This window comes from Neolamprologus brichardi, chromosome 2, assembly GCF_056152115.1.
Source record: "Neolamprologus brichardi isolate AB-2024 chromosome 2, ASM5615211v1, whole genome shotgun sequence".
NCBI classification, from domain to species: Eukaryota; Metazoa; Chordata; class Actinopteri; order Cichliformes; family Cichlidae; genus Neolamprologus; species Neolamprologus brichardi.
This window is the reverse complement of record NC_142105.1, coordinates 26,730,260-26,756,690: the sequence shown is the minus strand read 5'-3', so window position 1 is coordinate 26,756,690 and position 26,431 is coordinate 26,730,260. Positions and strand designations below refer to the sequence as shown.

Genomic DNA, 26,431 nt, shown 5'->3' with positions numbered 1-26,431 from the left:
TTTACTGCCTTTTGCAATTTAAAATGTAGAAAATTTCAACATTATGTGGCAAGTCTGACGATTGAATAAGATGACTAAACTGTCTAAAAGTCATGCACGCGTCGCTCACAAAACATATCAATTTTGTTGTCAGGAAAAGGTCAGCCTTTTAAGTAAATCAGATGGCACAGGAGTGAGACCACAGCAGATGAGGAGGTAGCAATGGTTTTCAGCAGTTGAAATTTAATACTTTGTCCCCCTTTCTCTACAGAAACCCAGGTAAAAAAAATTCCCCCACTCTCATAAAATACAACAGCAGCAGTTACCAGTAAAAAAATGAAATGCAAAAAAGAAAAAAGAAAAAAAAAGAGAGAGAGAAAGCATAGAAGGAAGGGAGAGAGGATAGGGACATGATGATGCATTAAAGGAAAATATATTTTCTGTATGTCAGGAGTGAATCCAAAGTTCATCTTAGGACCGGGGGCGGCGGCAACAAGGAATCTGGGAACTTGCTGTTGTGTTCATTCAAAATCGAGGGGAGGAAGAAAAACAAAAGAAAAAAAGAAAAGAACAAAAATGAGTCAAGTCCAATCCAACTAGGGGAAGGAACCAGCACTCTAAGGCAGGGATTTATTCAGGAAGGGCTTTCTCCCTCTCTGGATGAAAGAAAATCTCACTCCTCTTCGGTCTGTGTGATGCATTTTGTTGTGTAAGTATGTGCAAGTTTGTGTATGCAACAGGTGAACTGGAAGGTGTGTCTGTCATATATATAGGTCAACACAGTTGCACCTCTCGCTTGCTGCAAGAGAGGTGGCATTTTTATTTCCTTATTTCTTCATTCATTTTTTTCTCCCAATATCAGTCCAAGACTACCTAGTAGTCATCCAAATCAAAGAACTCATCGTCCTCTCCTTGGTACTCCATGCCCTGGAAATCCACCCTGTACCGCAAGATACCTGAGGAATACAAAAGATGAGAGATTAAGTAGTGTGATATGATGGCAACTTACTTTAGCTAAACAGTGGCAGGGAAAAACATGAATTCTGAAAGTATTAGAGTTCAGTATTAGAAGTGCCAAGGGGGTCATTTTAGGGTTAAAAAACAAACAAACAAAACAAAACTCTAAAGACAAAAAGATTTCATGACTTTAACTAAAAATGGATTCACTCATCATTTAGGAGTGTGTGGAATAAAAAGATATACTTACCACATGTCACTTTGACCCCACAGAAATTAATGTAAAATCCACTCACCCTGCCTGGTTGCCTAGCAACATGTATCATTTACACTCATTTTGATATGAAGACTGCATAAGCCAGAGCTGGCTAGATAACATTGATAGATAAATATACAGGGGACTGTAGTTGGATAGAAGACGAGAAATTTCTGCCAGGCTGAGCAGGTCATGGATGGGATATGGAGCCGGAGAAGTGTGGAATGTGGAGAACCAGGCGGGTTGCTGAACTGAGCAGAGAACTGAGTGTGGTGATCTACTCAGGTCTAATAAAAAGCAAAGTCCAGAGCAGAATACCTAAAATGAACGAGTCCAAGGCCTGCTGAGCTACAAACTGAGGTGGAACAGTGTGGATGATGGATAAGACAGGTGTAGGTGCACTGCGATAAAACTTCACAATAATTAATGAAATTGTGTTTGTTTTATTTCAGCCAACTGTGACGTCAGTCAAACTCAAATTGTTTCACAATAGTGCTCTTTTCCTAATAAATGCTTTTGTTTTAGCATAACGACCATAACCTGTTACTCAAAATTCCTTTAACTTGTCCATAACAGTTTTCTTCTATAATAATTCAATTATTTAGATGTGTTGGGTATTATATTTTTGTACCATTTGTTTATTACTGAATTCTAAAATATATTTTGTTTATTACCTATAATTAAATAACCCAAATCATTTGCGTAACTAATAAAACCCCTAATAGTTAAATGCTTCCTTTGTCTAAAATTACTTCTAATTTAAAATATTAGGTGAAAATTAACAATTTAACTACTACTACTTCTTCAAAAAACCCCAACAGTGCTTTTAGGGGTCCTGGAATGATGGTGTTTCTACTGTCCTGAAATCCTTTTAAGATCCTCATTAAAATGTATTGCACCACTAAACCAATTTAAGTTGCCACAAGTATCTCTACTTTTTATACAACTAACAATTCAACAGTGCCTCTGCCCCAATTCTCCTATTTTACACGGTGAAGCCCTCTATAATACAAATTTATACTGTACAACAATGTCTATATGAGGCCTTACCTGAATCAGAATAAGCAGAAGAGGAACTGTTTGTCTTTTTGGCATCTCTACTGCTACTATCTTCAAGTGCATTATACATGAATTATACTCGAGTACAATTACTAGATCATCATAACAACCCAATGACGAAATCATCACTGAACCACATATATCAAATATATTCCTAACTTTATTTTGATCAAACATTCAACTGTTATTAAACAACAGTGTGCTCACCCCCAATGCCTCCAAAGCCCTTGACAAACTGGGACCCCTCCTGACTCTTGTCTGTTACTATCTCCAACGTGGCTCCAAATTTCTTGTAGTTATTCGCAAACCACTCCAGCAGTGGCATGCTCTCGATCAGCTCATGTTCCTGCCCCGTCTAGAAACACAACCAGCGTTAGTAAGGTATGACATCACAGGGAATGGGTCCAACTTAACTCCCAGAGATCAGTTCCTCTTCTGCAGCACTTACCTCCTTGTCTGTGAAGTGAGACTTGTCTTTCTCCTGCTCTGGCGTTAAGTACAAAGTCTTCTCATCTGAAGAACAAAGAAGAAACTTTTGAATTGTAGGATCACAATTAGAATTTATTTACTGCTTTTTGTCTCAGCTACTGCAGATAACACTGTAGTCGTTTGTTTACCATTCTCTGCTCCATTGCTCTCTGCCCCATGCACACGAAGAACATAACGCATGGTGTCTAAGTTCTCATAGACTATGAGAATTTCCACAGCTCCCATTTCAAGGGCCTTCAGTGTGTCCTCTACACCAAAGCAGTACTTCCCTGTATCCTGACTGATCTCATCAAAGTACCGCCCTGTAAATACAGAAGAATCATCAGGAAAAAGTTTGAAGATTTTACCTTTAACAAAAAAAAAAGAAAGAAAAAACACACACACCTATGAGCTTCTTTTCTTGGATGAACTTCACATTCGACAGGACCTCTGCTGAAAGCTCAATAGCCTGGTTGAAACCATTCTCTCCTCCATAGGAGATGTCCACTAGCTTCAGAACCTTTGCCTGTAACCTCTGTAGAAATCAAACAGTTGTTAGTAACTTTTACAGACAAAATAAGAACCAAACAAACTTGCTGACAAGATAAAGAAAATAGAGAAAGCTACAACAATAAATATGCTGACAATAATGATAGACTATGCTGCTGGTTATATTCTCCAAAGCCTTGGAAAGTCCCTCAAACTCATTAACTGCTAACCAAAGCTTGCAGTAAAGTGTGGGATATGCAGATTTTCATATGTCTCTTTCTTTGTTTGTGCAACCACATTCCATTATTGGTTGTAAAGACATAAGATTTAGCTATATCAGTGGCTTACTGGCAAATTAAAGAAGGCACTTTCCATTTACAGTATGGCTGCACACATCATGTGCCAGGTTTAAAATAAACTCGCTATGTCACTATTTCATCACTACTACCAAATACCAGTGTTTATTTCTTACAATATTAGATAGTTATTAAATATACATATTTATACAACTCAGAACAAACACTTAAAAGGTCACCGGCCTTCTTTTGGACATCTATTCACCGCAGTGAGAAGTTTGTGAAAAGAAAAAAAGAAAAAGAAAAAAATTGTTGTTTCACATTCATACTTACTGGATCAAACATGTCAGACTGGCTGAGTTCAGTCTTGAAATCAGCAGAGCCAGCCAAGACCATTCCTGCCACATTAACTTTGTCATTGGACACAAAGAGCTGGACAGCTGTCTCGGCTACTTTTCTCACATAGTTGTGTCTCTTCTCCATTCTCAGTCGAGCAAAACGGAGAGCAGACTGTCCTCCTCGGCCTGAAAGAGCAAAGCAAAGATAAAAAAAACAACAAATGAACAAAAACAAAACAAACAACGTAAAATGTATTTTATAAACATTCCAGTTCAGTACCGTGCTTCTTGGGTAGGTCCACAGTGAACTTGTGCAGCACCTCCCTGGTGTTGCCCTGCAGTGTGCCAAAGAGTGCCCCACTACCGTCGATCACAATAAAGCCAAACTTACTGTCATCAGACAGCAGGGCTGTCAATGCCTGTGTTGGGACATTAGTGAGGGAAGAACAAATCATAAGAATGCGGAAGACAGAAAGAATAATAAAAAAAGACCAAGGCGAGGTTTACATACCACGAAAAAAATATTTTGCATGTGCATCAAAATACTAAGGAAATTCTCTCACCTCGGTGTGGAACTTATTGTCGCAGAGGTACAGGGAGGTGTTGATTGGTTTAAAAGGCTCGAAGTCAATATTGACTTTCTTCTCCTTGCCTTCCTCTGTCACAATTGTGCCACAATACACAACCAAGCCATTGGGTGGCACTGGGAAGGGAAGAAAAAAGCCAGAGACCATAAATATTCAGAGGAGGACTGGAGCTGAATGTTTTGAAAGTAAATACATCCTATGTTTTAAGTTGTCTTTTTTTTTTTTTCAAAAAACCCCCTTGAAACAATTATAGCTGAAAATATTACAATAATACAATGATATGCCAATATGAATTTCTTTTCTGTTGCCCCCAAGAATCACTACCATGTCCCAAAAGAAAAGGCATTCTTTTACATGCATACCCTTGTTGTAGAGTTTTAGTCTTTGCTGTACAGAGGTGATGGCCCCGAGAACAGAGAGCCTGTTGACTCGACTCTTAATGTTGGAAGCAGTGCCAAACTCATCAGCCAACATCTTGGCCACTCTTGATATCTGGTCCTTTGGAGGGATGATCAGAGAGATCATGCTGGTGCCATTACTATAGAGAAAGTGAGGATGTAATGTTAGTGCATATAACAGCATTTGTACACAGCCAAGAAGCCATAGAAGTGATGGAATAGACTGAATAACTGACAATTATGCCTCTCCTAGGTATGCCATGGTGAAACTGGCATCTAATATCAAGGCCATATAATAATCCACTTTGATTATGCCAAACCAGTTGAGCCATGAAATTACCTCCAAGATAGCGTAACTGTTTGCTCTAATTTAGTTTTGTAAATACACAACACTTCTTGGCAAAATATCACCTTGACAAGATCTGGCAGGTTGAGGGACAAATGGTATGGGCTTTCAGTTACACAGTACACAATCTTTGTCCTTGAAACAAGGACTAAGTTTAAGTCTTGCTGCTTTGCATTGTTGTCCTTTCATTTACAACCTATCAACAGATGAATCACAGCAGTACAGGCTGACACGCACACAGCCAGGTAGAAGAGGCTGGATAAATGTAGGGCAAACAGTCAACTGAGTGTGTGACATGGCAGGCAGGGGAGCACAGGACAGCAAGTTCTGCGCAACACTAGACGTCAAACTGTCGCAGAGCAAGCTACAAGCCAGTGAAGTAACACCCACATTCACATGCCTTGTTTGATAATTCAAGAGGCCCACAATGTCCCTGTCGGCCACCAACTGATCTCGAATTCTTTTTGACCTGGGCAGTTTGAAACCAGTAACGCTGTAATGAACCGTCAAGCAGTTCGGCTGCCATGAGGTGACTAACTTAGTGGACTCTAGAGGAAATTAAGACGCTCTGTCGTATGATTTGCGCGTAAAAGGAGCAGACGAACGTCGTTTGGACTGTACAACAGCATGTGAAACTGTAACTACAAGCTAGCCGGCCTTCCCTTTTTCGTCAACGTGCTGCTTTTTTTGTTTAAGACACCCATGCCGGCCTCTTTCCAAAGATGACGTCTATTAGCGGTTCTCATTAGCAACAAAACTAGCATCAACCTTACTAGCTTGAACTGAATAAAAATCTTCGGAATGCCAGCTACAACATATAAACACTGACAAAAACAAAATGTGTTTTGTCCAAAATAAACCATGTTTTCAACTTCCACTGAGATTAAATGCGACATCCGTTAGCGCCTAGCAATTGGCTAACTAGCGACAAGCAAAAGCAACGATTAGCTAAGTTAGCTATGCTAAGCTAACCACTCCCAAATTCGGCCCCATTTATACCATTTCCAGCTGCTACGGCGGTATACATTGACACAATCACCCGAACCCTTAAACTCAAGTACTGCCGAACAGACTATTACCTCGAAATGTGACAAAAATGTATTACTTACCCACGGGCAGCTTCTAAACTTTTGATCAGCTTCTTGATTTTCCATATCTCCACGTTCCTATCCGCCGCGCTGGGGTCGTCCGCCATCTTTCTGCTGTGATCGCTTCAGCACCTGAAAGACGTGGAAAAAGAAGAGCTAAACATCTGCGCTGAACCCGCCAGTTAACAAACTGACTATCGTTTACAGTGTTATCGGATAGATTAATTTATCTATCGCTGAACCGTGTACCTCTCCAAACTAGTGGCGCGGTGTCCGTTAAGGCACCTTGCCAGTGCTGGCAGCTGGACTGACCGTAAAGGAAAGACTCTAACCGGGATGTGTCGCTCAATGCAGAGCGCGGGGGAAACCAGGCCTACAGTCTACCAGGCCCTAGTGTCCACCCTGTTCTTATCTAATACGACCTACTTTCCTCGTGTTCCCCTGGAAACAACGTGGAAACCAACTGCCAGCTTTTTAGACCCTATGAATATTGGCATATACTGGATGGTACTTTACCTGCCTCGGACAACGCGGCTCCGCTCCGCTCTCTGTCTGCTGCGCTACGTCAAGTCGGTGGTCCGAGGAATGACGTTGCTTTCCGACCGGTTTCTCTCTCCTCTACACGCTGCGCGTGGTACTAACGACGGGGGCTCACATGTGGGAGGTGGTTAGATCGGTGGCGTTCACTTCCTGGAAACCACTTAGAAACCAATGACATGCCTTAGCTGCCGTGTCAATTGTAGAATCTCAATAACAATTGGACAGAACCTAAAGCTGGTACTAGGGGGATTTTGGGGCTTGTAGTCAAAGTCGTAAAACCCGAAGACTATATTGCAGTTTCTAGTTGCCAGTTGAACTTGATTTGCAAAACAAGTTACCTGATTTTGCAAAACTAATATGTCCATACATGACTCTTGTTGTTTAAAAGTTCTAGCCATTTGTTATACACTGCCCTCTATTTTCCAGGGGCTTAAAAGCAAATGAACATGACATAATTTTAAATATAAGGATAGTTTTGAATAACTGGATGAACCTATGGACATCATCAAAATGCTTTATTTCGTGCCACGGCTTTACTCCAGCTTCTTTTAATTGCTGCTTGTTTGTGGGTCTATCTTCCTTTAGTTTTGTCTTCAGTAACTCTTGTTTTCCTCTGTTCAAAGATTTTTTACTATTTATTTATTTATTTTCAGAACTGTGCAGCTTCTTTTAGATGGGAGAAACATTTCATTACTCACCCAAGTGACTTCACTCAGACACAGAAAACTGTGAAATTTATCTCATGTTAATTTAGGCTGAGTTTATAACGTGCAGTGCCACTAGATAAACTGTGTTTATCTAGGCTACGTCGGCTCTTCCACTTTGAGTAAGTACACTATAGGTGTGGGTAATGGCAGACACTATTGTCCTTTAGTATTCACTGTCACTCCCATACGATCCAAAGCTTCAGTTCATTTAATGTTTAGTTTCAGTGCACTTGGTTCATTTCTTCTAGGTTTCATGAGAAACGTTAGAAAGTTCAGTATATAGGGATGTAGATTTCTTTCTTCATAACAAACCATTAGCATGATAATGTGGGTTCCTTTTTGTATTTGTATTTTTTGTTGTATTTGTGACCTTGACACAGATAAGCAGAGGAGAGTGGATGGATTTTTTAAACCAAATTTGCCTTCTTTGTTCGTAGTGTTGATTGATGGTGAACAAAACTGATGGAAACCAGACAGCTGTAGTTAAACTAAGTAACAAAAGAAGCAAAGATGTTTGCTGGTGCCTGTGTAATAAATTCTGGCAAGACTGACCAGGCGAGCGGAGGCACGTCTCCTCTGCTCATTATTTCTCTAGTTTTACAGGACTGTAATCCGTCTTCACGGTCACAACAACAGGGCCTGTTACAGAAGCACTCCCGCTGTATTTCTACCTAGTGGAGGAGGGGAGTGAAATAAATTTATGTGGGTACTGGCACATTTCGGTATTAGAGGAAATCAGATGGCAGCTGCTTTGGCCAAGGAGTAACTTAAATGAGATAAGGTGGAGGTGGCATTTTGTAAACTGGAAGTAAATGCACTAATATTATTAAAAAGAAATGGCAGCACAGGTGGGAAACAGGGACAAAAAGTATTCAGGAAAAAATGATAAATTCAAGACAATAAGGAGAAAAGGAAAGGAGGGAATCATATTTTCTGGGTTAACAATGGCTCATAGGATTAAACTCAGCTATTTAGCTTGTAGGAAAACATAATACAGGGCAGTATAGAAAATGGCAAGACAGGGGAAACATGTTTTATTGCAGTGTAGTGGCTACAGAGGAGTTGTTATACTAAGGTACAAAGCAAGAGAGTGCAAGAGGTTTTTCAATCAAAAGTAAATGTTATGCTTAAAATATCTCTACCTAGTGATACACAAGTCAAGGATAGATTTTCTCATCTTCTCAGCCAAATGCAAATGGTGATCGTCAAACCACTCAGACTAAAGCTTCATTGTGGGACTTTACCAGCTAATGGTTGATGTATTGATGGCTAGCTCTATGCCATATGCACACTGGTGCGAAACAACAGCGACCCCCTTATCCGGTAAAGCAGTCTAAATCATTAGATTTTACCAGTCAGAAAATTACACAACAACATACCACTTAACCTATATTTATCTCTCCGACTGGGGTGTTTAAAGGATAGGATAGATTTTTAACTAAAACCTTATAATCAAATGTTTCCTTTTGCTAAGCACAAGCCTTCTGATGACTTTGGTTTGAAGAATTGTATTTGGAGTTAAGAAAAAAGAAGAAATGTACTCAAAATGTACTCAGTTGGGCTTTTTTATCCTGACACTCTTACTATATACTGCCACTGTATTCTACTTACAGCAGTCCTTTGACTTTTAAATGCATTTTACACTCGAAAAGGAACAAAAGCAATTACATTTTCATTCACTTTGTTCTATAAAGCTTAATATCATGATTCAGATGGTAGTTTATGATTTGACACCGCACATACTCCATAAAAAGACTGTCCACACATGCAACATATCAGTGTTTAAGTAAGTCACTTTGGTAAGTACATAGGTAATACAGTTAATGAACATCAGAAGTCTTTTCATTGTCTTCAGTCCTAGTGTTGATACTCATCAACCAGATATTACGTTTAACTGCCACTTTGGCTTAAGATGGCTCCCTCAGCAATTTTGCAGCAATGCTGTCCTATATGGATAATGACCCATATAGGTAATGACACCCATTGCATGCACCAGAGAGAGATTGGCTTCTAGTTAGCGTGAGTGATAGTACAGAAGTGTTTTTCCAAATAATATCATTAAAAAAGGGTGTGTCAAGTCAGTCACCTGATCTGTTTCTGCCGTTTCGGTTGATGACGCAGGTGTAAGCTACTGGATGAGCTATGTTTAAGCCTAAAATTGTAGTGTGAATGCAGAGTAACCATTGTGTGGTTAGGTCAAGTCACTGATTAATCACTGAGCCAGCAGGTTCATATTCATGTTTGCATGTGTCTGTGTGTGTGTTAAAATATGTTCTACAACAAATTCTACAATCAATGTATTGCATGTATTCTAGTAGTAATCCAATCTGTATAGTCCAGTAGCAGAAATGAGATATGATGTGTCACCGTGACATCATCACTATTGTTCTAAAAAAGACCATGTATTTACAAACAATATATATGAAAACTGAGCGGCAATAAAAGTCTCAAAGAAATCCTAAATGACATATATATAAATACATTAATGGATGCAGGATAGTTAATCTGAGGTTTTTCCTTCATCAGTACAAGATCTACACAGAAAAAAAAAAACATAAATAGAAGTTAAGGAATACTCAAGCCTTTAGATTTAGACCACTAGATGACAGCATTGGTTAATACATAAATAAATGGCTTCCTCACCATCTTACTTATTCCTTTTAACTGGTGAACTACATGAGATCATTAGAGCTTCTGTTTCTTTGCATTACTCAGTGGGATGAGGTCAGGTGTTGTTGTGTGTTTGTATTATCAATGTGGCATGCAATTTGTTAGATGTTATTAGGTTGCCATATGGATGATGCTATTCAGCGTCTTTAGTGAATTGTGACTGTTTCTATCCAATCAAACATCTGTTTGTGCTTCAAATAACAAGCTCGAGGATGATCCCTTCAGTATTACTCTCTCGGGAGCTTGGAGAGTGGGAGGAGGTTTGTGGTGTTTCTGACATCGTTTGGCACCCACTGGATGGCAACATCATGGAGAAAGTGTGATAAAGCAGTTTGCGCAACTGACTGCCTCTAAAATTGTCCAGCTCTGGTATCAGTGCCAATTCATCACCATCTGTCGACCATCAGAGCTGTAATGATCTGTCACTTGGAAATGGATGGTGCTTGCTGTGCTGTGAATGGGAGCTCTCCTGGCCAGGCAACCTAGTCCTTATTTCACCTGGTCATCACATATGAGCATTATGAGGAGATAAAATGAGGACAAAAGGCTGACAGGTTGTTGATTCCCTATATTTTAGCTAAATTGTTTAAAAATTAGATTTTTTAAATCATGATAATAGTGGCAAATTCAGGTTTTAAAACCTTTTTTATCCCCTGTGATTCTACTTTTCAGGGTTTATGATTGGGTTTTACCAGTCAGAATGTTACATCATGACACATGCTCTAATGTTTTAATGATTCTAATTCTGTTTCATATTTTTAAATCATATGTTTGTATTTCTGATTTTCAGGGATGTGGGAAGAACCATACTCACTAAAAGTAAACAAGAAAATTTCAAAAACATGTTGTTAGAAATAATTTTAATTATTTCATAATTCAGTGAAATCATTAAAAGATAAATCAACACCCAACAACATATCATGGGATGGATCAATTCATTTTACTTGGTTTTCTGTGTATTTCATAAAAGAGCATAAGCACAGTTATGCCGAGAATAGCCTATTGTATGAAAGCAATGTGAAAAATATTATTTTCTAAAAATGCCTATTCAGCATCTTTCTTCATCACTCCTGTTCCCTTCACCTACATGTCGATTGAAGACTCTGTTGATTAGCTAACTTACTTCAAAATTCCTTTTTTTTTCTAACTTATATCCAACTTGTGGGTCATGCATATTGACAACATCTAACATCATGCCTTTGATTCAGTGTTGCCAACTTAGCGACTTTGTCGCTATATTTAGCGAGTTTTCAGACCCCCTAGCGACTTTTTTTCTAGAAAAAGTCGCTTAAAAAAGACGTGAAAGCGCATATCGCTTTTACTCTCAACAAGCAGCGGGTGCTGTAACGCAGTCAGTTCTTCTTTTACTCTTATGCTGTTTTGTGGATCAGGTTTAAAACTACTTATAAACACACACACACACACACAAAGTAACTCCACCAGAGTGCCTATTTCGGGTCACTTTTGCCGGTCCAAGCCCGGATCAAGGAGCAGGGTTGGAATTGTGATATTAAAAAAACAATAATTGCTAAAATAAATTTAATTTGTAGTTCTAAATAAATTCTAAATGCATTTAGGAGGTTTTTTACTCACTTTATGTCTCGTCCACGATGTTATTTCTCTCTCCAGCAGCGTAGGTTACAATTACATTAGCATGACCAATTATGCAAATTAGGTGATGACGTCATTTAGCGACTTTTAGGACAACCAATAGCGATTTTCCTTACTGAGGAGTTGGCAACACTGCTTTGATTTCCAGACTCCATTTATGTAGGCTTGGGAATGGCACCAGGAGTCACCTGGCTTGTGTCCCCCCCCCTGTGGCTGGGTTGTACAGTGCACTACACAAAATAATATGATCAAAAATTGTGCTAATTTTAATTAAAATTTTTAAAAAATTTTAAATTAAAAATTTTAATTAAATATTAAGCATAATACATTTTGGGGAAAAATGTACTTTTTTTTTTTTTACTGTATTACTGCATTTACTATAAGTATAAGGATAAATTAACAATTTTCTTTGCTGTCTTTTCTGACATTTTATCAGGTTTAAAATCTGAATTATGAATGAAGAATTTATTCTCTCTTAAATAAATCAGTAGCCTTAATGTTGTAAATTAAAACCAAGTTGACACTTAAAGCAAAATGGATAATGAGTCTTTTTCTGCCCTTGGATACTCTGACATTTTTCACATAGAGCCACAGAGTTCCAGGACATTAAAACATTTAAGTTTATGTATTTAAAGCAAGCTTTACCCTATGCAGGTAATAATGTCATAGAGGGAAAGACTGACAGTCTGTTTTGTCACAGTGACATCTTTGTATGTACTAGTGACCTATAGTTACCAGTGTAAGTAGGGATAAGTCTGGATAGGTCACAGTCATGGTAAAAAGAATGCAAATCCTCTGTCATTTTTACATATCAGGATTTAATATGTTTTACATATTAGGAAAAAAAATCATCTAGTGCTTAGCATGTCTTAAAATCAACTTCTGATAAGCAACACCACACGACATTTTACAGTGTGTCAATATTTATTTAACAAAATCTAAGCCAAAATGCAGAAGCAGTGTGTGGAATCTAAACACACCTCATGTTATACAATAGCTTGTATAGCTATTTTTACCAGCAATTACTTGAAGAAATCATTTTCTCATTTCACCGAAACAATAACGTGGCGCACAGTGTGACGTCAAAAAAGGCGCACACCGTTTTTCTCGTCCACACGTAAATGCAAAAACGAAGTTTTCGAAAATATCCACCCTGGCAGGCGTTTTTAGAAAGCTCCGTTTTCAGTGACCGAAAACTCCGTTTACATGTGGACGAAAGGTGCAAACGCATAGAAAAATCTGCGTTTTCAAAAATACCCGGGTACGTGTGGATGTAGCATAAGACTTTATCAGTCTCTCACATCACTGTAGAAGAAATTTGTTTGTTTGACCAAGCTTTAGCTCTTGAACAGATATTCTTGGCCTCGCATTTGACTATAGAATATATATACACACTTTGGAATACAAAAGAGTTCTTGGTCACCTGACTGACTGCAGGTTCTGTGGCTGTAAAAAAAAACAAACTCAGATTATCACTTCTCCACTACTGTGTTGGACAGCTGGAATGAGGTGTTTGTGCTGATATGGTGTTTGGTTTATCATGCTATGCATTATGGCCAAATATCTCTACTTGGGTCTAATCTGTCCAAAGAATATTGTTCTTGAATGTAGTATATTGCACTGCAATATTCAGGGTGAATTTGCTGGTGCACACTCCTGGGAAGACTGGCAGCTGTCTTAAATGTTTTTTCCACTTGCAAATAACCTTTCTCATTGCAGGATGATGTACTATAAACTGTTTAGAAAAACGCCTTATAACCTTTCCCAGATTGATGGACAACATCAAGATAATTTCTGATGTCTTTCCTCCTTGGTATTGTGTTAACACACTTTATGAAAGCAGAAAGGTTTTGCTAATGACTAATCAGTCAAGTGCATCTGATTAGCAGCACCTGGCATCTACTTACCATCTGAAGTCCTTGGAAGCAGTATGGGTGTACTTAGTTTTTCGCACAAAGCTTCTGTATTTTTGCTTAGATATAGTTAAATAAATGTGACACGGCAATGTCATATGCTGGGTGTGATCTGAGGTTTTAATCACCTAATTTTGAGGACCAGACAACTTTCAATTATGTCCTGATACATAAAACCTTAGAAATGAAAAGGGGTGTACTTTCTTTTTACCAGGACTGCGGCCTCAAACAGATGCAACCAGGTTTATTGGGGCTTTAATTCCCATCTGTGGCCATCTGCTTAAGTTGAGTTGAAGGGAAAAAGGAATGTGAAGGTGGGATGAGGGACTCTCAGTGGTATTGAAGGGCACAGACTTGCTTGTCATCATTAAAAGATGTGAGTGGGGCGCAAATACAGTAGGAGTGGGGATGCATCAAAATCAGGCAGTTACATAATCAGCCTTAAAAGAAACTTCTAAAAGCATAAAACAAATCAAAGCACTATGACACCTGTTTCTATGACTCTTGTAACCTTCCTGTCACTGAAATGTAAAAGAGTTGATGCTTCTCCACCCAGAAAAAACATTTGCTCGTCCACTGAGTGCATTGCAGCTGACAACAGACAGAAACCTCTGAACTCTTCACAGGGAATTAAGCAGCACTTATTCTCTGCTGACTAGCTAATCTGTGACTCAGTATGTGTCTGTCTCTCAGGCTCTCTTTCTCTGTTCTCCATAGTGAAAGAGAGGATCATGATCATCAGCACTTCAATAGCTTGCTTATGACTTAAACCAATCTTCTTAGGAAGAGCTGCATGGGTTTGAGGATATATGTTGGTGTCTGCCAGCCATCTGCTGTGCCTCTGAGTTTCTGGTTCTGAGACAAGTGCAAAAATTTGGGATTGCAATACAAGGGGTATTTGGGTGCAAGTATGTCTTTTCTGGTCTTGCAAATCTCTGAGTTGACATTTTTGTCACATCCTTGGCTCTCTTACATTCCACCAAAGAGGCAGAAGGAGATTTACGGATCTGCATTCTCATATTAAGTGGATTAATCGGGAATGGAAACTCAAGGTTGTCATAAATATAAATGAGGTCTTTTGAGGCATAGGACAAGACATGCTTCATGTCCACCCAGTGTGGGCTATTAGGAGTTTATCAGCGCAGTGAATTAAGACCAATAACCTCAATTCAGAGGCCAGGACACGCAGCCAGTCTTAATGATGCATTGGGAAGGGGTTAAACCCAAAGGTAATCACTGACCCAGGGCATAATCCAATAGTCTTTCAAACCTCAGGGAGTGAGAATTTTAGTTTATTTTGTAGTTTAAGTTAGACTCTTATTTTTGTTTTTATAATGTAAACTGATAAATATTAAAGGAAATTGAAATAGCTAGAGCAAACAATGCCTGGATAGTATTCCCGAAGGAGGGATTTACAGGTCCTCGCATAAATATTTCAGTTTTTCTACAGTCTGATGGTATATCAGTGTTTACCAGCAATATAACCTTGGAAAATTTAATATACTCATGTGAACATTCATTGAAATACATATTAGTGGCTGCAAACATGCACCAAATGCAGCTATTTTGGAACATCTATTGCATAAATATCTGCTGTTCAAAAGAAAATATCATAGCAATTTGCATATATACTAATATTTCTTGGTGCCTTAGTATAATAAATAAAGAAGAGTGAAATTATTTTGAATTGTTATTTTAACATTTGTGATCCATGCACACAACAAAGATAACCATTTTTATCTATTGTAACGGCATTCCTGGTTGTTGCAGAGAGTGAAGGCTAAGGTTCTAACGCCTCCGGAAAATCAAGTTTTCATGTCAGTGAGTTTGGTACATACAGTAATCCATGCCCTCACTCATGCAGTGCAGCTTTAAACCAGTCTGAAATCATTATACTGGAGCCACCACCATGACAACCTCACAGATAGACTGATAGGGAATGGAAGACGGGGGAAGGGGATGAAACAGGGCAGAAAGATGGTGGAAAATTGATTTTCTTTGAGCTGCATTAATCAAATTGACTAGAGAAAAGGCATTATCAGTTCAAAGGATTTAATATAGTGCATTAAATGAAGACAAAGGCGTGTCTCATGAGGCAAACTTACTTTGAAAGATGATAATGGGAATGATCAAAAGTGGATGTCGTTTGGGTAACATGCACACATCTTAGTATCAGATTATTGGTACAAATCTTACCTAAAATATTCCTCGCATTCATTGTATCATAGAAGAAAAGATATGTAGCATTTTGAATTGTGGCTGGTGTAGTGACCCTGATCAGGGTCATGTCTTTTTGGAGCTCTGCCCTGCTTCCAGACACTTACTGTTTCAAGCCTCAGTGGAAATCCCAGTTTGATCGCTTGAATGTCAATTAAAGGTGAACATCACCAAAAATCCCATAATTTATTATCATGATACTTAATAAGGACATGAAACGCTACACATATAAAGGCTAACTTGCATCATGGAGCCCTGCTCTCCAAAACTGGCATAGCTGTAACACTGTCTGTGAAGCTGGACTTAAGAAATGAGTGCTTAAGTTTAAGTTTTGAGAACATGTGTAGCGCCATCTTCTGTCAGTACAAAATGTTACATCATGTGGTTGGTTGGTTGGTGGTATTAACATAATCCAGTCTTTAAGGCTGACTTTATTAGCCGTTTCCGAGTCCAAAGTCAAACAAACACTGCAGCAGTGTTGCCAACTCCTCAGTAAGGAAAATCGCTATTGGCTGTCCTAAAAGTCGCTAGAAGTCGCCAAATGACGTCATCGCCTAATTTGCATAATTGGTCAATTGGCTAATGTAATTGTAACCTACGTTGTTGGAGAGAGAAATAACATCGTGGAAGACACATAAAGTGAGTAAAAAACGTCCTAAATGCAGTTTGAATTCATTTAGAACTACAAATTAAATTTCTTTTAGCAATTATTGTTTTTTAATGTCACAATTCCAACCCTGCTCCTTTATCCGGGCCTGGACCGGCAAAAGTGACCCGAAATTGGCACTCTGGTGGAGTTACTTTGTGTGTGTGAGTGTTTGTTTATAAGTAGTTTTAAACCTTGTGATCCACAAAACAGCATAACAGTAAAAGAACTGACTGCGTTACAGTCATTGCGGGAGCAGCGGCTTCGCCCATGCGCGATTCATTTGCCGTTTGGACGCACAGGTGTGAACGTCTCCTGCCCTGATAGCAGCTGGGGGAGGTCTATCCTCCGCCTGGGAGCGCTTTGGCATGGGTGAGGTGCCCAAGGCAGCACCGCTGCCTGTTGAGAATAAGAGCGATACGCGTTTTCACGTCAAAAAGTCGTCATAAATAAGTCTCCAGTAATACCAGAAAAAGTCGCCAGATTTGTCGTTAGTCACTTTTTAGAAAAAAAGTCGCTAAGGGGGTCTGAAAACTCGCTAAATATAGCGACAAAGTTGCTAAGTTGGCAACACTGCACTGCAGCATCACTGAGAGTTAGAACTGTCTAAATTCTTTCATCTTTAATAAAATGATAAGTTTGGCTGCTCTACCAGGTGTAAAAATTAAATTTAACATCCAGGCATCCATGAAAACAGGATTTATGAATTTTAACAGAGTTAGAAGTTAGCAGGGAGTTAGCTTACTAGTTTCCATCTAATGATGAAATGCCATGTTCTGAGTCAGGGATTTCTGAAAAATGAAAACGTACAGCACTGCTATTACTTCAGACATAGATGAAGACAGAGAAGTTGACAGCAGTGATGTTTGTATGTTTGTAGAGTTACTGAAGTTGGGCTAGCTGCTATATAATGTGCTACGTGATTACTAGCTACACAGCTATGGTTAGCATAATATAAACACAGTAGTGATGGGTTGTTTGCGAACGAAATGGCTCTTAGAGCCGACTCTTTGATGTGAACGACGTGAGCCGGCTCCTTATCGCGAGCCGTCACGTGGGTTTTTTTTTCTTTTTCTCACCGTCTCTCTCGCACTTTTTTCCGCTTCACTCCGCACGCGAGCCTTGTGCTTTATGCTGGGCGGAGGGGCGGTAGTTACACTCAGTAGCACAGGAACAGAGCCGGAGGGAGAGAGAGAGCAAGAGAGCCAGGGACAACAACTTCACATTAGAAAGGTATAGTAATCATCCACAACTATTTTCGGTTGCAGATGATAAAGGATTCAGAAAGTTTATTCATGCGGGCCCATATGACAGAGAATATGCATCTTCTTTTTGTTTTCATATTTTAATTTATATTTAATTTGTTGTGGTTTGCAGTGTTTTGTGTTGTTTCACTTTAAATTTGTAAAAGGAAAAAGCTGAAAATTTAAATAGTTAAAATTTGAAATGTGAATAGTTGATTTTTGTATTATATGATTTATTTATTACATTTTATGTGGAGTGAATAAATAAAAGTATATTTACGGTGGCCCCTAGAGACAAAGCACATTCAAACTTCAAATCACGTACAAACACGTACAAACTCTGAAGCACGTAAAAACACATACAAACTCCGAAGCACGTACAAACTCCGAAGCACGTAAAAACACGTACAAACTCCGAAGCACGTAAAAACTCAGAAACACGTAAAAACTGAAACACGTACAAAAGACAACAGAAGTGCTCCAGGATGCTGGGCGCAGTGTTGAGCTTTTGTTACCTAGTGGCTACACAAGCCAGCAAGTACCAACGACCGGATTTGGTGTGTGGTAGTAACAGGTAAATGAACTTTTTTTTTAAATTATTTGAATATATATGAGTGCCTGTGTATAAATACACAAACAATACACACATGCTTTCAATTGTGTAATTTAAGTGATCTAGTAGCTCTGCTTTGGAAGTTCAGTTCATGCTAGAAATGTGTTTTGGAGTTTGTATGTGTTTTGTCTCTAGGGGCCACCGCATATATTTATATATAAACATATATAAATAAAACCACTTTTTTTACGTTAGTAATTCCTTTTAATTTTTTAAAAGGAATTAAAATTAGGAATTTTAATTTTATATTATTGTTAATAATAAATTAATTAAAGCAACAAAACAACCTGAAGAGCCGGTTCAGAGCCGAAAGAGCCGGCTCTCTAAAAAGAGCCCGAAATCCCATCACTAAAACACAGTGAAGCTGGAGGATGAACACAAACTTTTTTCCACTCACTGAAAGTTAACATGAAGGTTCCAGATGGTTAGGGACAATTTTTTAGGGGATTGTTTAGATTAAATAGAACAAGATACAAAACATTAAAATATATTAAAAACACAACAGACTTAATAAACACAGAGTAGTTCTTTATAGTTCACTACTCTGCTGAGCCTGGGTACAGCTTTTTCTGTTAAAATACATTGCAGTGACACATATAGAATTTTCCACAACATTGTATGGATGCAGGTCTTTGCACACAAAATAGGTGATGGATTGTGTAATTAGCTTTGTCAAGCTAAGTGTATCCAATAGAGATTGAAAATGTGACGTCATTCAAGGGTAAAACCGCAAAGAATTCTGGGAACTCGTGGCAAGAGGTACTAGCGCATGCAGGCTTTCAATTGAAATCAGTTACACAGCGATAAAAAGAAACACAAAAAACTGTCAAGAAGCTGTTGTATTATTAACTGCAATAGCCGGTTGCATGACAGCCACGGGAAGCCGACGGGTAAAGAGATCGTTTTTTTTATCGGATTACGTCGTTGAAGAGAAATTATTCGAGCCATGTTTCTGAAGTAAAAAGAGGCGACGGATGGCCTGGATTGCAGCCATTCAAAGACCAAATATAACGTCCCAGAACACTCCAGCTCACAGGTTAGTCTGCTCCAAGCATTTCCACAAAGGTCAGTGTTTTGTAGTAGTTAATACGTCATTTTTCATAACATAATTGGTGATATAGGTTACAAGCAAGTCTGGCGCTGAACAGAAATTGTGGCGCTATGCTATCACTAATTGCCCAGTACGATTACAACATACAATATTATTGTCACTGCTACATTTCTGTAATGCAAACCAGAAATTATTTCCACTACTAATTAATTACCGTTGAGCTCAAAGGTCCTATTAATAAACGGTTAACGAATGTGTATTTATGAAGACGATTTGTGAGACTGGTAAACTTATGATACGTACAATGGTCTTTCGTTCTACATGGTGCATTTCATGGTCCTGTACCCATCCGTTGTTAAACTGTTCCTGGGCTTGTTGCAGTGACCTGAAGTTACTGAACTTCATGAGTGTATGCACTCACTCCAAGAACCATATAATTATAAATATGAGCGTGGTGAAAGTTGGGCAGCACGCTAACGTATTTTGTCCACTCTGTGTGCTCGTAAGGGTATAAACCTTTCACCCCTTTGATTTATTCCTCGTATCTTTTCTTTGACTTTTCATCAAGTCTGACTTTGTACGGTCCGGCATTGTTCTCCTTCGTTTTGTACATAACCTTTTTGGGGGGCAAAGAAAAAGCAAGAAGGTACTGGAACCAGAGAAAGAACGTTTTGCGGTGCTGCAAATGCTTGCATTTGATGCGGTACTTGGATTGTTTTGCCACGAGTTACCGGCATGCAATGCACGAAAGTCACGTGGTCTGTCAATCTCTATGTTGGTTGGATTTTTTTGACTGAGGCTAGCTGCTAGCTTTTCCATCGTTGGTTAAGTTATCTAAGATGAACCATTGTGTTCATAGTATTCATATGATACTGCTCGGAAAGCCCATGTATCACACCCTTTCTCTCATGTTCAAATTGGAAATATGCCCAACTGTTTCATTTAAATGTGGAAGTCTCTTTAGATTTCTTCCCCAATGTCTCAATCTTTGTGTTACTAACTTCCTCCTCCATGTTGACCATTACCTCTTGTAACCTCACTAGAAAAAACAAACAAAAAGACTCAACAGCACCATCTGATGGACTGAAAAAGTAGTATATTTTATTATTCTAATACTAAAAGGTTAAATCTGTATTTGTAATTTATATATTTAAATAATGATATTTAGTGTCCCTGTACTAAAACAATATTGTTAGTAGAGATGGCACGATACCACTTTTTTATGTCCGATACCGATACCGATATCATAAATTTGGATATCTGCCGATACCGATATGAATCCGATATAGTGTGTTTTTTAATCAATAAAACTGTTTTTTTAATATCTTGCTGCTTTTTGTATAAGTTCATACTCAAGTTAAAAAACAACAACAACACTAAAGCTATTCTGTTATACCTGTATGTAAAAAGAACAAACACACTGCACCCAAAATATTTCATAGTTCAGCAACACTGATCAATCTAATAAAGTTAAACCTACTCCATCCTCCCTATTTTGGTATTTTAAAGAGTACTTAGCAGAAATATTAAGCAACCTAACTAATAGGGTTGCAAACTCCCAGCAAAAGAAAATAGGGAACCACCCCCCCACCCTCTTCCTCATGATGCTTAATCAATGTAATCAACTTTAATTTGATGCAGGGTGAAAAAAATTCACAGAAATAAATTATTTTTCAAGAAAAATTAAATAGATTAAACATCTTTCTTCAACAGAATTGCAGAATTCACAGATGGTACTTTCCCAAAGGAAAAAGTACTATAGCTTACTAGGGTATATTAGACTTAACAGTTACTATATACAGTAATGGACTTCTATACATTTTACATCAGATTAAAACTTTGGGTGTAAGATTCAGATAATTATTAAATAATTAAAACCTAGATATTTTAAATGAGAATAAGAAAGAAAAGTATGTCTTTGTGCCCCCTTTTCCCTGTTCATGCCCTATCGGCCCCCCTGGCTAAACTTTGCTAGATCCGCCCCTGCACAGTTACCAGCCGTCAGCTGCGTAGAAAAAGATCCTGGTGTAGAAAGTAATATTAAGTAAATTCTAACAACAGCTTATCAAGCTTAAACGTGCTGCTGTTGTTCAGCCGCTGGTTTCCTCTTTCTGGTGCAAAGTGGGACAAAAACAAAGAAGAGAGACAGACTCGCGACAGAAAAGCCGATCAGCCTGATCATTAAGCAGTTTCACGATTGAAGTAGCAGCAGGAGAGAGAGAGAGAGAGGCAGTTGCTCTATATATCGGTTGTTAAGCTTAACGCGGGAATGCTTTACAAACATTCAGAGATGAACTTACACACTTGCTTTACTTCTCTCCTAGATAACTTCCTCGGAGATGAAATGTTTGCTAGCAGGCTACAAATACACACAGCTGCTCTATCACGTGACCACACTGCTCAGACGTGCTACGGTTATGAGCCGAGTTAAGCCGTTTCGCAAGTTTTGTGAGGTGCTTTTTTGATATTTAATGGATCGGATTACATTTTTTATTTCTCTCCGATATCCGATCCAGTAATTTAGGTCAGTATCGGACCGATACCGATACGTAATATCGGATCAGTCCATCTCTAATTGTTAGGCTAAATATTGTGCCATTATACTGAATTACACTGTACCTCGTATGTCTGAAATTCTTTGGATCACCGTGCATGCCAAAATTAGGATCCTTAAACTTAATTTAATATATAGTCAAATATCAACCATATTTGGCAAAATGTGTCCTTTGTGGGATGGCAACAACTTAAAGTCCTTAGACAAGGGGTGGCTAGGATCATCTAGGAAAGACTTATCTGTCATAACCAACACAGATAAGAAAAGTCTTTCAAGGTCAAACGTCAATTTTTTAAACACTCTAGCCACACTTTTTAATCTGTTCTTATATTTCAGGTAAGGCTGACAAAAGAGAGTTGTGGACAGATTTAATAAAACAGGAAGACAATATAAAGGTGCTGTCAGTGTAGAAACCTCAACTTTTGCAAATGAAGCGCATTAGCTGGTGAATTTTTCTACAGACAGCATCCACGCAAAGCTGACTGGTGAGTATGTTTAGGTTACTCTTTTGGAATCTCCAGTGTGCTGTTAGAGTGCACACAATAGCACCTAGCACATGCCACACCTTCAATTTTTTTTTTTAAAAATATCACCCTTTTGGCATGTCATTTAATGTATGACAAGCAAAATATTATATGCATGAAATGAGCCTGACATAGTGTGTTATTTTTTATGTAATCGGCATAGTTATGCTGGATTTTTTTTCCTACAAAATGCATAAGACAAACTACATAAACAGCCATTAGATTAGCTTTTTAAACAAAGAATTAGATGGAACATAAAATGTTCATATGGCTATCTTTATATCCCTGCAGCAAGCAAAAGTATAAAAAAAAACTTACAACAATATAAATAAGTTAAGTGTGCCTTTTTTCTTTTGTTTATTTTGCAACTGATTTCTCTCCCTTGGATATTTATCTTTTGATCATTTATTAGCGACTTGTCTAACATTATGTGGAGTAAAGCAGGTAGAGTGGGGCTGACTGCCTGCTCAGATGTGTGTATTCTGGGGTGTGCACTCATGCCCGATGGATACTGTGGTGAGAGCATACAGGGTGATGCAGTTATTCTGTTTTGCCAACCCATTCTTGCTTTTTATAATAGTCCAGCTCATAGGCGAGTTTAGACCCTTTTCAGAGCACCCCAAAAATAACTATTAATATTAATAATAATAGCGTATTTTATTATTATTTTCTTGAATTATCTTCAAATGTTATCTTTTTCTAACGTTTCTACTGATGACAGTAAAGGATAGAATGAAAACAGGTTGTATGCCCAGTGTTGTTTATGTCATGTTACAGTCCGCTCACACAGAGTGTGGTTTGTCATCACTAGCCTAAACTATTATTTAGGCTAGTTTAGGCTAATTTCATGTCATTTAGGCTAATTTCATGTCATGTGCCATGAAATTAGAGGTAATTTCATGGCACAAATCAGTGATGCAGATTTGAAATACACTTTACTGAAATATAGCAAAAGGTCAAACTGTTCTGATAATGCGGGGACATCGCTGTGACTTATAAAGTGTCTGCTTATTTTTATTTGTTCTCTAAACAGCTAAAAATGTTAGCTAATGTGTCTTGAATCACATGAGATTATTAGCTAATTTTAACCTTCTGATCCACTAGTCTGCTGGTATATTGGGAGTTGCCAGCCAAGGAAATTATGTATATTATTATTTTAGTTTGTAAAAAAAAAAGTCCTGTTCCTGTTCTGATTCTAACATTCTAGAAAAATTCTAGATTCTAGAATTATTAATTAGCTTGCTTTTGAAGGTACCATTGTAATGTTTAATCAACTGATTTTAGGTTCGCAAATGTGAAAAGGGTTGACTACATTTGCAAACAGCATATACCATTAATATTAATTACAAGGCAATGCATGCATGACACTATGTTTGGGAACTGAGCCCTCCTAAAAGTTTTAACCTAGAATCGCGCCTGGTCCGGCTCAACTTAATAGTTCGAAGGCCAAAATGATTGTAAGGACACTAGGAAATGTCATGGTGCTTCCACCACTATGCAATGCAATAGTAACCATGAATCCCAGCTGATGACATCAAAGAAAAAGATGTCAGAATTAGAATTTTTAGAAGAGAACATAAAGACAGTAGTTAGATGTAACTATTAAATGAAGGTCTTTGCATCTGTTCATACAGGAATCAAAGATGAATTGTTAAGACATCTACTGTGCGGAGCAGGAGCACATAGCTGAAGCAAAGCATATGTATGAGAAATTCCCAAATGCAGGACTGTATCAAAACTGTAGTATCACCAGTGTTGGGAAGCTTACTTTTAAAATGTATTCCGCTACAGATTACAGAATACAGGCCCCAAAATGTATTTTGTAATGTATTCTGTTACATTACTCAATGAGAGTAACGTATTCTGAATACTTTGGATTACTTGATATATTGTCATGCTTTTTACAACTACATGAATGTAGTGTGTAGGGCTGCCACAAACGATTATTTTGATAGTCGACTAGTCACCGATTATTTTTGTAACTGACACCACCAACATTAACAGGAAGCTTATATTACAGCCTCTTATTGCCTGCTTTGTTTGGGTTTCTAGCAATTTGTGGAATTTCCAAAATTAGAGAGGGCATAACCTAACATATGAAACAATAAATGACCGCCGTGTAATCCATTTATTTCAGCAAAGTACTGTATTCTAATTATTACCTATTTAAGCGGTAACTGTAATGGAATACAGTTACTCATATTTTGTATTTTAAATACGTAATGTCAATACACTGTTAACATCATATACTGTTGTTATGCAAGTGTACATACTGACATTTCATTGTTAGTAAAGCTTTACAGTCATTAGAATGCTCAGGGAATTTTGATGGCCTGCTATAATGTGAACATGCTAATTAAACCAACCCAAGTGAGCATGTGAGTGTGCAGGTTTATAGTGATGGGAATTCCGGCTCTTTTTAGAGAACTGGCTCTTTCGGCTCGGCTCACTAAAAAGAGCCGGCTCTTTCGGCTCCCAACCGGCTCCCAATCGGCTCCCAATCATCTCTTCAGGTTGTTCTGTTGCTTTAATTAATTTATTATTAACAACAATATAAAATTATGCGCAAAAGGAATTACTAATGTAAAAAAAACATGGTTTTATTTATATATGTTTATATATAAATATATACGGTGGCCCCTAGAGACAAAGCATGTACAAATTCCAAAGCACGTACAAACTCCAAAGCACGTACAAACTCCAAAATATATTTCTAGTGTTAACTGAACTTCCAAAACAGAGCTACCTAGATCACTTATATTACACAATTGAAAGCATATGTGTATTGTTTGTGTATTTATACACAAGCCCTCATATATATTCAAATAATTAATTTACCTGTTACTACCACACACCAAATCTGGTCGTTGGTACTTCCTGGCTTGTGTAGCAACAAAAGCTCAACACTGCTCATAGCATCCTGGAGTACTTCTGTTGTGTCTTGTACATGTTTTGGAGTTTATACGTGCTTTGTCTCTAGGGGCCACTGTAAATATACTTGTATTTATTTACTCCACATAAAACGTAATAAATAAATCATATAATACAAAAACCAACTATTCACATTTCAACTTTAAACTATTTAAATTTTCAGCTTTTTCGTTTTAAACATATTTAAAGTGAAACAACACAAAACACTGCAAACCACAACAAATTAAATATAAATTAAAATGTGCAAAACAAAAAGAAGATGCACATTCTCTGTCATATCAACCTGCATTAATAAACTTTCTGAATCCTTTATCATCCGCAACTGAAAATAGTTGTGGATGATTACTATACCTTTCTAATGTGACCCTGGCTCTCTTTCTCTCTCTTACCCTGCGGCTCTGTTCCTGTGCTACTTGCGATTGAAACTACCGCCCCTCTGCCCAGCGCAAGCACAAGGCTCTCGTGCGGAGTGAAGCAGAAAAAAAGTGTGAGAGAGAAGGTGAGAGAAAAAAAAAAACAACCCACTTCTGCTCCCCATAGGGACCAGTGGGCCGACTCTTTGTTCACTTCAAAGAGTCGGCTCTAAGAGCCGTTTCATTCGCGACCGACACATCACTACAGGTTTATGCAACATCAGAACATTGCCTCAGTTTGTTGTTTTTGTTAATAAATGCTAATTTTTTAAACAATGGCACCACACAAGCTAAGTTCTACATACACACAATGACACCATGGAAAGCTATAGAGACACCCATTGGGACTTAAATTCTCTCAGCACCAAGAGGGAAGGTGCAATGAAGCATGCTTAGTACTGGAGATATACCAGAAATTTTTTGTTAGCCTTTAATAATTCTACACACAAATGAAATTTATTATACTAATTATCTGGTTTCATTCCTGTTTGCCTTGCTTTCCTCACTCTCTTTTAATTGTATATTTCTCTCCCTTT

General features: G+C 38.1%; 1 protein-coding gene across 1 annotated transcript; it reads right to left on the bottom strand.

Moving 5' to 3' along the window:
• Positions 1-202: 202 nt before the first annotated feature.
• On the bottom strand, positions 203-6,928 carry etf1a (eukaryotic translation termination factor 1a). The gene is made up of 11 exons (XM_006781428.3): positions 6,778-6,928; positions 6,283-6,393; positions 4,792-4,967; positions 4,406-4,545; positions 4,123-4,261; positions 3,838-4,028; positions 3,125-3,254; positions 2,869-3,042; positions 2,700-2,764; positions 2,459-2,606; positions 203-935 (listed from the first exon to the last, which is right to left on the bottom strand). The coding sequence occupies exons 2-11, from the start codon at positions 6,366-6,368 to the stop codon at positions 853-855; spliced, it is 1,332 nt and encodes a 443-aa protein (XP_006781491.1). The 5' UTR covers positions 6,369-6,393; positions 6,778-6,928; the 3' UTR covers positions 203-852.
• Positions 6,929-26,431: the final 19,503 nt, after the last annotated feature.